This window comes from Brachyistius frenatus, unplaced genomic scaffold, assembly GCF_029030835.1.
Source record: "Brachyistius frenatus isolate BFR_SWC_R1_liver_20210118 unplaced genomic scaffold, ASM2903083v1 Contig_273, whole genome shotgun sequence".
Taxonomy (NCBI): domain Eukaryota; kingdom Metazoa; phylum Chordata; class Actinopteri; family Embiotocidae; genus Brachyistius; species Brachyistius frenatus.
Genome location: NW_027210872.1, coordinates 332,012 through 345,785, shown reverse-complemented (window position 1 = coordinate 345,785; position 13,774 = coordinate 332,012). Strand labels below are relative to the sequence as shown.

The 13,774-nt window shown below is 44.7% G+C and overlaps 1 protein-coding gene across 1 annotated transcript; it reads left to right on the top strand.

The window, feature by feature from the left end:
• Positions 1–8,664: 8,664 nt before the first annotated feature.
• Positions 8,665–10,573, top strand: LOC138634716 (interferon-induced protein with tetratricopeptide repeats 1-like). The gene is made up of 2 exons (XM_069721811.1): positions 8,665–8,715; positions 9,269–10,573. Exons 1-2 carry the CDS (start codon positions 8,711–8,713, stop codon positions 10,527–10,529), a joined length of 1,266 nt encoding a protein of 421 aa, XP_069577912.1. The 5' UTR covers positions 8,665–8,710; the 3' UTR covers positions 10,530–10,573.
• Positions 10,574–13,774: the final 3,201 nt, after the last annotated feature.

Below are 13,774 nucleotides of genomic sequence, written 5' to 3'. Positions count from 1 at the left end.
AATGACTTTTTTTTTTTCATTGAGCACTGGTTAGAGTTGCCAAGAAATAACTTGAGGCATGCAAGTCAGTTCAGAAAAAGGTCATACTCCAAAAAGGGATAAAAAAAAAAAAAAAGTAGTATAGAGTATATAGTATATAGTAGAGTATATAGTTTTAGTTTAGAGTATAGAGTATATAGTTTTAGTATAGACTATAGACTATAGATTATAGAGTATAGACTATAGAGTATAGATTATAGATTATAGACTATAGATTATAGATTATAGAGTATAGACTATAGAGTATAGACTATAGATTATAGACTATAGATTATAGACTATAGACTATAGACTATAGACTATAGACTATAGATTATAGACTATAGACTATAGACTATAGACTATAGACTATAGATTATAGAGTATATAGTTTTAGTATAGACTATAGACTATAGATTATAGACTATAGACTATAGACTATAGATTATAGAGTATATAGTTTTAGTATAGACTATAGACTATAGATTATAGACTATAGATTATAGACTATAGACTATAGACTATAGACTATAGACTATAGATTATAGAGTATAGACTATAGAGTATAGACTATAGATTATAGACTATAGATTATAGACTATAGACTATAGACTATAGACTATAGACTATAGATTATAGAGTATAGACTATAGAGTATAGATTATAGATTATAGACTATAGAGTATAGAGTATATTGTATAAACTATAGAGAATTTAGGTTCTATGGATAGAAAACATGTTTGGGATTAAATCTTCTTAAAATAATTTGTTTTCATCGATGTGTGTGTTTTCGACTTTATCAATGGGCGTCACCATGACGATGCGGCAAAGTTTGATGTCTCACCGTGACACAGGAAGTTGATGTTTAAGGTCAAAGGATGCTTGAAACCTCACGAAATGTGTCACATACATCCGGCGTGGTGAGACGATATGTGATGTGTTTTGTGAGTGGAGACAGGAAACGAGACAAAAATAGCAACTTTAAGCGGGTATACGTGGTCCCTCGTACGCTGCACGTCGGGGAGACAGCTTCGGGGAGACGGCTTCGGGGAGACGGCTTCGGGGAGACGGCTTCGGGGAGGCGGCTTCGGGGAGGCGGCTTCGGGGAGACGGCTTCGGGGAGGCGGCTTCGGGGAGGCGGCTTCGGGGAGACGGCTTCGGGGAGACGGCTTCGGGGAGACGGCTTCGGGGAAGCGGCGTGGCGGAGTGCGAGGGCCCGTACATCACTACTTACAGTTTTAATTTGAACTTGATTTGTTTAAACATCGATAAAATAAATCCGACAAAAATAAATGTATCAATTTAAAGTGATTACAAGGAGTTGAAAGTTAAAAGTATAAAAAAATGTCTTTGTAAATAATGTGTATTTTCTTTTTATGCCGGGAATAAGAAAAATGGAAGAGGATGTTTATGTTGTTTTTCTTGCTTTTCAAAATAAAACACTTAAAGTGACCTCGTGCTGGGTTACAACTTGTTCTTCTGGCAAATCTACACCTGTTGTTGGAAATCGTACATCTCGATCCGAACGTGATCATCTTTAAACATTTTTGTTTCTGGATCAGGGTCGAATGTGATTTTCATTTCTTCATCTTCATTTATTGAGCTCATGAATAAAAAGTTAAACTGGAAGAACTGAGAAGACGTCCGACTCGAACCGGCTTCATTTTACAAGCCAAAAAAGAAAAAAAGGAAAGAGGTTCAAACACCGCAGCACTTTAATCAAATTTGCAGACAACTCACATGTAATAAATTGAATTAATTGAATTAAATTAATTTATAATAATACAACTTTGTGTCCACAAAGATCCAGTTATAATTAGGTTCAGTTTTGATAAAACAAAGTGCTCCAGGGTCGCCATCAGCGTCGGCGTCGCTCTTCCTCCTGCAAACAACACGTCCAACCTTCAGTCATGTTTCCTTTTTCAAAGACCAAAAATGTACTGAATGAATTTATGCAAACAAGAACAACGGGCAGAAAGTTGGAGCTCCCTGATTCCAGTTTTCACTAGAAGCACTTTTTTCTTCTGAGCAGGACTGTTGAGTCAGCGGGAAATACACTTTAAAGAAAACACAATACTGGAAGGGAAGACGTCTTCCTCACCCTTTCATCTTTTATACCACTTAACATATACGACTATGGCGAAGGCGAAGACGAGGGAGAGGAGGAGGAGGAGCCACAACATCTGACGACCTGTCGGACGCAGAGGAGACAGCACGTCGTATGTTTCAGTGGGTGAATATTAAATACGAAACTCAAAGAGTTTAGAAACTGATCGTAACAACTTCACCGTCCACGACAGAATACTGTGTTCAAAAAACGACGTGGTGTAGTTTAGAAAATCGACCGACCCGCTGGGTCCCCAGAGGATGCACCATCCTGGTCAGTGGCTGAAACAGAGAAAAGAGCAGTTGTTGGTGAAGATGTTTCACTCGGAGCTTCAACCATGTAACTGTAGTCTGAAGGTGACTCACCGTCTCCGAGGAGTTGAGGGCACGCTGCAAAACAAGAAACCATAAAGCAGGTGAGAACATGAAGACACTCAGCAGATATTTGGAAACTTTAAAAACAGATTTCCAGATGAAGAAAGGAACATAAAGAAGCTGCATGTCACCGCTGCTCTGGATGGGGATTTGAACACCGCCTCCCTCCATCACCAGCGTCCTGTTGTTCAGCTTGGAGCAGACGGCGTGGAGGACAAACACACCACACACCGGGAGGGTGGAGGAGGGGAGGTGGAGGAGCAGAGGGGAGCAGCACCTCCTCCGGACCACAGGTAACCACGGTCATTCTCCATCGTGTACAACTGGGTCGCGTTCTGGACGTCCGGGTCGAGACACCGATAACAGCTGAAAGACGACATCTGGAGACACGAGAGATTCTTTTATATCTTAACACACACACACACACACACACACACACACACACACACACACACACACACACACACACACACACACACACACACACACACACACACACACACACACACACACACACACACACACACACACACACACACACACACACACACACACACCACAAAGACAAAAGTTCAACCCTGGTGCAGAAACAGGAAGTTGTTCTGTCCTTTCTGTCTTTCCTTTCTTTCCTTTCCTGTCTGATCTGTTGCTGATAACTTCCGGAGACACGAGATTCTTTTATATTTTATATTTGAACTCTATTTGTGTTTAATTTCAGGCATTTCAGGCATACCTACCTACCTACCATTTGATCTGTTTCTTATGAATCTCATTTCTTTTCTATATTTTTAAATGTTCCTTTTTGTCTGTTTCTATGTGAAACACCGCATGTGATGTTCTTGTTGTGTAAAACTTGAATCTAAATCACTGTAATAGTTTTCCGGTGAGATGAGAAACCGGCCGCTTCCTGCTCGGTGTCCCGCGCGCCTCACTTGTCTCATATTAACTCTGAATGAGTTTGTAAACGGAAACATAAGTTTGGTGTGAAGTCTGTGAACAGACAGAGAACCTTCATCCAGACATCACTGCAGACTCTTCATTCATTACAGAATTACATCATCCATCTGAAACGCGTTTTCACTTTAGAATAAGAGGAACGTTCAGAACAATCAACGAGACAAACCGGGAGAAGAAGTTCCGTACCTGTGCTCTCTCCGGTACCGGGCGGCTCGGCTGTCCGTTCAAAGCTTCCGCCAGACTCTAAAGGCGGAGACAGCGTGAGAAGGTGTTTGTCTGTTTCACTCCTCATGTCACTGCTCCAAGGTTGATGTCAAAGGTTCAGATTCCACCTGCTGATGCTGATTCAACTTCTAGTTGAAACGTTTGGAGAAATCGAAAAAGTTTTGCATCCACAACACAATACAGGAAGATATTTAATATCACTGCAGACCTCCTTGAGAAGGTTGGTTCGTGCTGGTGCCTCCCAGCATGTCGTCCAAAATATGAAGAAAAAGTCATACGATAGCAAAACGTCAAAAACATACATTTTACTTCTGGTTTTTCGAGTTTATGTTCGAGAAATTTATGCACAAAATATGACATCATCTTTCTCAGAAAAACCTCTCGACTCGTGAATAGTTTTTATTTCTACATCAAACTTACAGAATCTGTTCACGATAAACCCGTTTTGTGTATTTCCTCGGATCGATCACGTGGAAACGATTCGTCTTTTAGCAGGTTTGAAGTTAAACTAATCTTCAGATTAAACTCTGCTGAAGAGACCGGAGAAGATTTACTTCAACAAACAGTCAGTATGTGAAACTGAAATTATCCATAAAATTAAAAAATAAAAAAAGTTCAACAATTTGGACGTAAAAAAACCGAAATGTTTAAAAAAAGATTTTCTTTCCATTTTTAAACATTTCATCACTCGAGATCAGTCGTTTCCTGTCGACTCCTGTGATTGTCTGGGAAGTGAAACATGTCTCACCTCTCCGGAGACTGCGGTGTCGGTGGTTCCTGTGGTGACCTGGTTCACAACATATAAACGTAACATAAATATACAGTTTCTCTTTCTGTGATTATTAAGAATAATCTGTTGAAAATGTTTCCTTTAAAACTTCCAACATCATTTCTAAAAAAACCATCCTGCAGTTAAAAACAACAACAACGTCAGTAAATCCAAACACATCAGACCTCGTAACGTCTAATATTAATAATCAATCATCTATAAATAGCGATTAAAAAAAAGTCTTCTGAGTGTAAAAGTCATTATTCGTCTGCTGTCTCTCCGGATAAATAACAAAAGTATAAAATAAGAAAATAAATCAAATAAAAATACATAAACACAGATGGATTTAAATGTATAAATTCTCTTGATGCAAAGACACTAAAGGAGAAAAATACATATACCTGAAAATAACTTTATTCATCTAAGAATTTCTTCATATAGTTGGACGGTTTTGTTTCTTTTCTCAGTATTTAACGTTTGAGAGTTTTAATATAATCTTTGAATTCACCCAAAAATCCGGTGAAGTTGGGGGAGATTTTTGAGATTCTACATTTGTGAGTGAAGAATTTGCCATAAAGAATTAATACGTTTATAATGAATTTAAAATTATGATTTTCATGTTCAAAATATGTAATACAATTTTTGCATTCAATTGTTATATTTACATTTATTTTACCCCATTATACAATCTTCCATTCTAGACCAGAAAATAATAAAGTGTGCGCGGCGGTAAAATAAATGAATTAATGATTGTAGTTCGTTATTACATTTGTTTTCAATGTCCAAAAACTTGGAAAAGTAAACATTGGTTGTGTACCGCTAGTCCATGTTCCCGTTTTACTACACAGCTCGGTTTATTAGATCTTACGCAGACCAGAAGACGAGTACCGGATTTTGCCGTTTGATTGCAGTTTTGAAGCTGAACAGGATCTTTTCTAACAGGATCTTTTCTAACAGGATCTTTTCTAACAGGATCTTTTCTAAAAGGATCTTTTCTAAAAGGATCTTTTCTAACAGGATCTTTTCTAACAGGATCTTTTCTAACCCGGTCAGGAGGTGAATGTTGACTCTGATGAGCTCTTGGACGCCCCCTGGTGTGCTGCTCTAGAAAGTGCAAGCAGCAACTGCAATCATTAGTTTTTCTCTTCACTCCTCCCTCAAATGCTCTGATAAACGTTTCATACTGCAAAACATCAGAATCATGAACAGGAATGTCTCCAGGTGGTAAAGTTGAACCAGAGGAGCAGTGATGTCATGAGGAGCAGTGATGTCATTTTGTCTTTGAATGATGTCATTCTGCAGCGTTAACATGCATCAGCTCAGCTTCTTGCATACGACTCCCAACATTTTGCCTTTGAGAGAGTACTGAGCTAAATGAGCTTTGACAGGTGATCCAGGAGTTTTTACTTTTGGTCTCTCAACCTGTTGCTGAGAAGCAGAGCGGCTTTCCATTAACACGTGTTGGTTTTGCTGCATTTCACAGGGTGAGTATTTACCTGCATGTGGATGTGATGCAGCAGATGTTCCATTTTGAGCCGTTCCTCTTCTATAATAAGAATTCATCCCATCAGACACTTTTGAGTTGCTTCTGGATCCATTTGTTTCAAGGACCACAACAACAGAGGACAACGAATAAGGAAACTTGGGTGGATGGAGTGGCTGAACCGCACTGGTGGACAGACAGGCAAGCCCCACTCCGGAGGACGGTCTCGAGACAGAACAGACTTGAGTGACCTCTCCGGAGGACGACCGTGAGGTAGGACAGACTTGATGGCCCTTTCTGGAGGACGACCGCAGGTAGGACAGACTTGAGTGACCACTCCGGAGGACGACCGTGAGGTAGGACAGACTTGACGAACCTTTCTGGAGGACGACCGCGAGGTAGGACAGACTGGAGTGACCTCTCCGGAGGACGACCGTGAGGTAGGACAGACTTGAGTGACCACTCTGGAGGAAGACCACGAGGTAGGACAGACTTGAGTGACCTCTCCGGAGGACGACCGTGAGGTAGGACAGACTTGAGTGACCACTCTGGAGGAAGACCATGAGGTAGGACAGACTTGAGGAACCTTTCTGGGGGACAACCGCAAGGTAGGACAGACTTGAGTGACCTCTCTGGAGGAAGACCGCGAGGTAGGACAGACTTGAGTGACCTCTCTGGAGGAAGACCGCGAGGTAGGACAGACTTGAGTGACCTCTCTGGAGGAAGACCGCGAGGTAGGACAGACTTGAGTGACCTCTCCGGAGGACGACCGCGAGGTAGGACAGACTTGAGGAACCTTTCTGGGGGACAACCGCAAGGTAGGACAGACTTGAGTGACCTCTCTGGAGGAAGACCGCGAGGTAGGACAGACTTGAGTGACCTCTCTGGAGGAAGACCGCGAGGTAGGACAGACTTGAGTGACCTCTCTGGAGGAAGACCGCGAGGTAGGACAGACTTGAGTGACCTCTCCGGAGGACGACCGCGAGGTAGGACAGACTTGAGGAACCTTTCTGGGGGACAACCCCAAGGTAGGACAGACTTGAGTGACCTCTCCGGAGGAAGACCGCGAGGTAGGACAGACTTGAGGAATCTCTCTGGAGGACGACCTTGAGGCAGTAAAGGGAGCGGACCACGAAGGCCGAGAGTCACTGGGAGGACGGCAGGAAGCCAACGGCGTATATTCACTCGGAGGCCGGTAGGGGAGCATTAGCTAAGGCAGAACCCTTCTGGGTGCAGAGCAGGAGGTCGGTGGCGAAGGCGTAATCCCTCCAGACGTGGAGCTGGAGGCGTGGTGTCGACCTGGCCAGAAGCTGGTGGCCCGGTGTCGGCGACCCGCCTGGAGACAGGAACAGGAACGGAGTCCGCAGAGCAGCTGGACCGGTGAGCATGACACCCCCTCCTCCTGGGGAGTTCCCAGCAGGCCAGACAGGTTCCTTCAAAACCCTCTCCAGGTTCAACTTTGTCTTGTAGGATCTGATTGGCAAGCCCCCCGGCCCTAATGGCGTCTGGAACTCTTGCCCAGGTTGGAGTTACTGAGGCCGACTTGGGCAATGATGCAATTAAGTCCGACGCTGCTTGACACAGGTACTGGCGTAGAGTAGCGGGGTTAAGACCCGGCCACTCTTGAGAACCGCGGGGATCTCCCAAAAAACCCTCTAGGCACTCCCTAACTTTGCTCATGTTATTTAAAGTCTTCAAAACAGAGGGTATAGCCAAAAGGTAGGGCCAGCAGGAGACTACAGACTCCATTAGTCTGAGACCTAATAACTGGCCATTAACATCCTGTTCCAGAACATCCAGATAAATTTGTCTGGGAGGTACCTTGCCTCCGAAAGGTCGTCTGCGGTGTGGGTCTCGGGGGGTGGAGAGTCTCGAGCGGCTCGAGAGTCTGCCGGGGGTGAAGACTCTGTCTCAGAGGTTGAGTCCTCAAAGAACGAGGCTAGGTATTTTGCATGACCAGGACAGGAGCCCTCCGGGCGGCTGGACTGGTGAACCCAACGTCGCCTCCTCCTGGGGGGTTCCCAGAAGGCTAGGCGGGTTCCCTCAAAACCTGTTCTGGCTTCAACTGGGTCCAGTAAGCTCCGACGGGCCTGATTGGCCAGATACTGGAACAGAGTGATGGTATCACTGGTATCACCGCTGGGTCCATACAGGGTCGGTCCATTCTGTTATGAGGTGTGGCAAGACTGGACCCAAATGCAGACACAGAATCGAGTTCAGGTAAAGAATAGACTTTATTTTCTGGTGGGGGATGAGTCCGAAGCAGGCAGGCAAGCTGGATAGAGTGTGGTCTCCCGAGGTCCGACACGGTAGCAGGCTGGTAGAAGTAGTCCACGGCAAGACGACGGAACAGGTCAGATGGCTGGTAGCGGGTGAGTGGACGTAGCAGACAGTATGGACCGACACCTCAGGACTGCAGGACCAGGGCTGTTAGAGTCGAGAGGCGATTAGTGGGATGAGGAACCGGTGTGTCAACCTGTAGGCGGTAATCAGCTGGATTGTCACCAACTGCTCAGAATGATCAGGGGCGTGGTCATGGGAGGTTTCTGGAGACAGGAAGTGGAGAGACACTGACCAAACACAAAGCACATGGCACACCACAATAAACATGGGAATGACAGCACACATGATTTCCATTAATTTGCTTGCTTGTTTGCATTTTAGGTTTCTTGCCTTCTGACAGGAAAACGAACCTCAAGTCAAGCGGAGACGCAGACGAGCTGGACTTCAAACCACAAACTTCTAACTCACAGATATTCAGAGAGAACAGCTGCAAGATGAGGTGAGAAAACTGATCCTGAGGATCATCGTCGTTGTTTCCTGTCGTACTTTTACTCATTGTTGTTGTGACTCATCGACCTTTTTCCACCCTGTTGTTGAAAATATCTTCTTATAACTGCGTTTATAAAGAGTCAGATATAAAATCATGTTAATAATGAGCAACAGGATTCTTCTTATTTCCTCCTGTTTGGTCCTCTTATATTTTTCTAAAATAATTCTTTTTATCGGTCTTATTTTATGTTTACGTATTTGTAAATGTTTTCATATTGTGTGCACCTTTTTGTGTTTCTATGTTGAATTTCCCCACTGTGGGATTAATAAAGTCTAAATCTCTCTGAGTGTCCTTCCAGTGTTCCTCATCTTCCTCATTTCGACGAGTCCCGGCAGGTATTGATGTCGTCTAGTTCAGGAAAGAAAAAGAGGAAGAGTCCTTCCTTCTGCGTCGTCTATTTAAAAGCTCCTTTTGTTTCCTTTCTTATTTCCTTGCTTGTCTTTTCACTGTTCTTTCCTTCTTACTTTTATTTTTTAAATATTTTAATTTTATTCTCCGTCAGTGCCGCTCAGATTCCTCCGACACCGGAGTCCAGACTGGAGGCGCTGCAGTGCCACTTCACCTGGGACCTGGATGCCGACATGCTCAAACTCGCCCGTATCAGAGACAAGCTGGAGGACATCGGCACCGACGAGTTAAACTGCTGGCTGGGTCACATCCAGAACCTGCAGGGGTTCATCCAGTACCAGCTGGGCTCCGACCAAGAGGCCCGGCGGTTCTTCGGCCGGGCGGCGGAGGCCTTCGGTCGGGTGCGGAGCGTCGACCGCGGCCCCTGGTTGGAGGTGAACTACGGCAACCTGGCGTGGCTGCACCACCTTCAGGGAGAGGAAGAGGAGCGCGAGGCTTTCCTGTCGAAGGTCGACGGCCTGATGACGGAGTTCCCGCCTCCGTCCCCGGACGAGCTCCACCCGGAGGTCTGCGCCGAAAAGGCCTGGACCCTGATGAAGTTCAGCAAAGACCAGAGGCTGCAGGCGGCGGATCTCTTCCAGAAGGCCATCGACGTGCAGCCGGACCGGGTGGAGTGGCGCACCAGCCGGGTGTTGGCGCTGCTGACGGTCTACAAGCACAGCGACCAAAGCCTGGACCCCGACTTCCTTCAGGAAATGCGTCTCGCCACAGAGAACGACCCGGAGGACCGGTACCTCGCCGTTCACTACCTGGAGCAGCGGGCGAAGAGCGGCGAGCACGTCGAGGACGAAGTGCTCGAGCTGGGCGGAAAGATGTCGGCGAATCCCGTCGGCAGCTACGGCGGCATGAAGGCGCTGATATGGCTGTTCATCAAGTACATCTCCGTGGACGAAGCCGTGAACCTGATGGAGGAGACGCTGAGGACGCATCCCGACGAGCGCTACCTGAAGAGCTGCGCCGCGCTCTGCTACAAGTGGAAGATCATCTTCGTGAAGGACGGTCGCCCGACGCAGGCCGTCTTCGACCGGGCGATCGCCCTCTACAAGGAGGTGATCGAGCTCTACCCAGACTCCTCGGTGGTGAAGGTCGACCTCGCCAAGATCTACGCCAAGTCGAGGGGCGGCCTGGAGGAGGCGGAGAAGATCTACCGGCAGCTGCTGGAGGCGGAGCTTCAACCGGCGGACCAACAGATGATCTACAACAACTACGCCAACTTCCTGTTCCACGACCTGGGGGAACGAGACGCGTCCATCCGGTACCACGAGAAGACGGTGGAGATACCGAACCCGTCCTTCTTCAGAGAGAAGAGCGTCAAGGCGTTGGAGCGGATCAAACAACGCAGCAGGAGGTTCTGAAAATCCTCTTAAATAAGGTTTTAATCAACTAAAAAAAAACATCGGGAAGTTTTTAACTACTTTCAGATAAAAAAAAAAGAACACTTTCTTTTCACTGGCAAATGTTTTTATATAGAAAAGTGTGTAAACAGTCTGAATGCTAACTTTATATGTATTTTATATCTAAATCAATCAATAACAATCTTTCCATAATTTACTTTCCAACCATGTGTTTCATGTAGTTTAAGTATTTTATTTCAAAACATGTTTTCATGTAGATGGAAAGAAAATGTCCATTTTAATCCAAATAAAATTAAATCTTCAATAAAGTGAAAGTGTGGATACTTTGTGTGCCTTTAAAATAAATAAATTGTACACAACAGCTGGAATATTTTGTTGTTTTTTCAAGTTTCTGTTCAAGAATTTTTTTGCACAAGAAAATGACATTATCTTTCTCAGGAAAACGTCTCGACTCGTGAATCAGGGTCTTTTTTTTATTTCTACGACAAATTTACAGAATCTGTTGATAAACACGTTTGGTCATTTTTACTCAGATTCAGAAGAGATCGGTCGCGTGGAAAACGAGGAAAAATAAGAAAGAAATGTTTAAAAAAAAGAAAGAAAAGGGAGATCACTCGTTTCCTCTTCGACTCTTCTTGCGACTCTTTTTTGAACTCCTGTGAGATGAAAGAAGAAAATAAAATTATTAAACGACATCTTTTATTTTGAAAAACTCCCTTTTTTTTAAGAGTTTAATTTCAAGTTCTCGTTCAGTTTTTTTTGGTGTTTCAACAACTTATATTACAAAGAAGGAGATATTTTGAGCTGCACATGAAGTGAAGCATATCTCACCTCTCCGGAGACTTGGAGTGGCTGCGATGTCGGTGGCTCCTGTGGTAACCTGGTTCACAACATGTAAATATACAGTTTCTCTTTCTGTGATTATTAAGAATAATCTGTTGAAAATGTTTCCTTTAAAACTTCCAACATAATTTCTGATAAAACATCCTGCAGTTAACAGAAAACAACCAACGACAGTAAATCCAAACACATCAGACCTCGTAACGTCTAATATTATTAATCAATAATCTATGAACAGCGACAAATAAAAGTCTTCTGAGTGTAAAAGTCAGGTTCAGTTTGAAACTATTTTTTATAAAGTAAAAGCGGACTTAAATGTCTCCAAACTTTTTAACAAGCGATTATTCGTTCAGAAACAGCTCTGGTGAAAGTTACTAACGACCTTTTATTAGCCTCAGATAATGGACTCGTCTCTGTACTTGTTCTTCTGGACCTCAGTGCTGCTTTTGATACGATTGATCATACGAACTTATTACAGAGATTAGAAGACGTTACGAGGATTAAAGGAACTGCATTAGACTGGTTCAAATCCTACTTATCAGATAGATTCCAGTTTGTCCATGTCAACAATGAATCTTCCAGACAAACAAGAGTTAGTTATGGAGTTCCACAAGGCTCAGTGTTAGGCCCAATACTTTTTACTTTGTACATGCTTCCATTAGGAGACGTCATCAGGAAGCACTGCATCAACTTCCATTGTTATGCAGATGACACTCAGCTATATCTTTCTATAAAACCAGATGAAACTAATCAGTTAGTAAAACTTGAAGCCTGTCTAAAAGACATAAAGTCCTGGATGACCAAAAACTTCCTGCTTCTAAATTCAGACAAAACAGAAGTTATTGTACTTGGTCCTAAACACCTCAGAAACTCTTTCTGTAATCACTCTAGAGCAGTGGTTCTTAACCTGGGTTCGATCGAACCCCAGGGGATGAGTCACTCTCAGGGGTTCGATGAGTCACTCTCAGGGGTTCGATGAGTCACTCTCAGGGGTTCGATGAGTCACTCTCAGGGGTTCGATGAGTCACTCTCAGGGGTTCGATGAGTCACTCTCAGGGGTTCGATGAGTCACTCTCAGGGGTTCGATGAGTCACTCTCAGGGGTTCGATGAGTCACTCTCAGGGGTTCAATAAGTCACTCTCAGGGGTTCGATGAGTCACTCTCAGGGGTTCGGCAGACACACACTGCGATCAAGTGAGCCGCCGCTTTAAAAATTAATGACTGTCTATTCCTTATGCTGCGTTCACACCGAGCGCCCCGTTCGGTGTGAACGCAGCATAACGGTACGGTGGCATGGGTAGCCCTACGGTGGCATGGGTAGCCCTACGGTGGCTTGGGTAGCCCTATGGTGGCATGGGTAGCCCTACGGTGTCTTGGGTAGCCCTACGGTGGCATGGGTAGCCCTACGGTGGCTTGGGTAGCCCTACGGTGGCATGGGTAGCCCTACGGTGGCTTGGGTAGCCCTACGGTGGCATGGGTAGCCCTATGGTGGCTTGGGTAGCCCAAAAAGCACGGAGAAAGCTAAAACTTACGGGGCGCTCGGTGTGAACGCACCTTAAGGAATAGACGGTCATTATTTTTTAAAGCGGCGGCTCACTTGATCTCAGTGTGTGTCTGCCGAACCCCTCGGCAGACACACACTGAGATCAAGTTAGAGGTAGTTTACATGTAAAGTCAATGCGACGGCTCACTTGACCGCAGTAAGACACACGCAGTACAGCCCGGTTCACACCAGCAATGTCGGCCGTTTTTGTCAGCTGTCAAAACATTTTCTTCAGACAATTTGGCAACACGCCATTTTTTTCAAAATCAATTCAGCCCACGTATTATTGGTGACGTCATGCTGCGCTTGGCCATCATTGGCTGCAGCTGATCACGCCACATTGCGCTCTGTCGTTGTTCGCCATTTGTGATTTTCAATCCCTTCATACTAACATGTGGAGCAAAAAAAGAAAGAAGCGGTTGGACGAATACGTCCGACGTGGATTCACGTGTAAAGAGGAACGTGACGGGAGTCATGATGGGAAACACAAGAACACAACGCTCGCTGAATTCAAGGTGAAGAGAGCCAGACTCCATGAAAAGGCGACTCTGCCTGTTCTCGGCTTCGTACCCATCGACAAACCGATCCTCTCAGCATCGGACCAAGTTGCGTCGCTGATCGCAAATCATTCATTGACTTATGTTTTTGTGTGAAATTCATGTTTTGTTGGTTTTGTTCTTTGCACACAATGATTTTGTGTGCAACTGATGCCTGGTTGATTTTGTGCACTAATAAAATATATACCGATGTTTTGAAGAAATCATATTTTATTTTTTGCTCCGCCCACCTCTGATCCTGGTTCTGTTAACAGATGCTCCGCCCACCTCTGATCCTGGTTCTGTTAACAGATGCTCCGCCCACC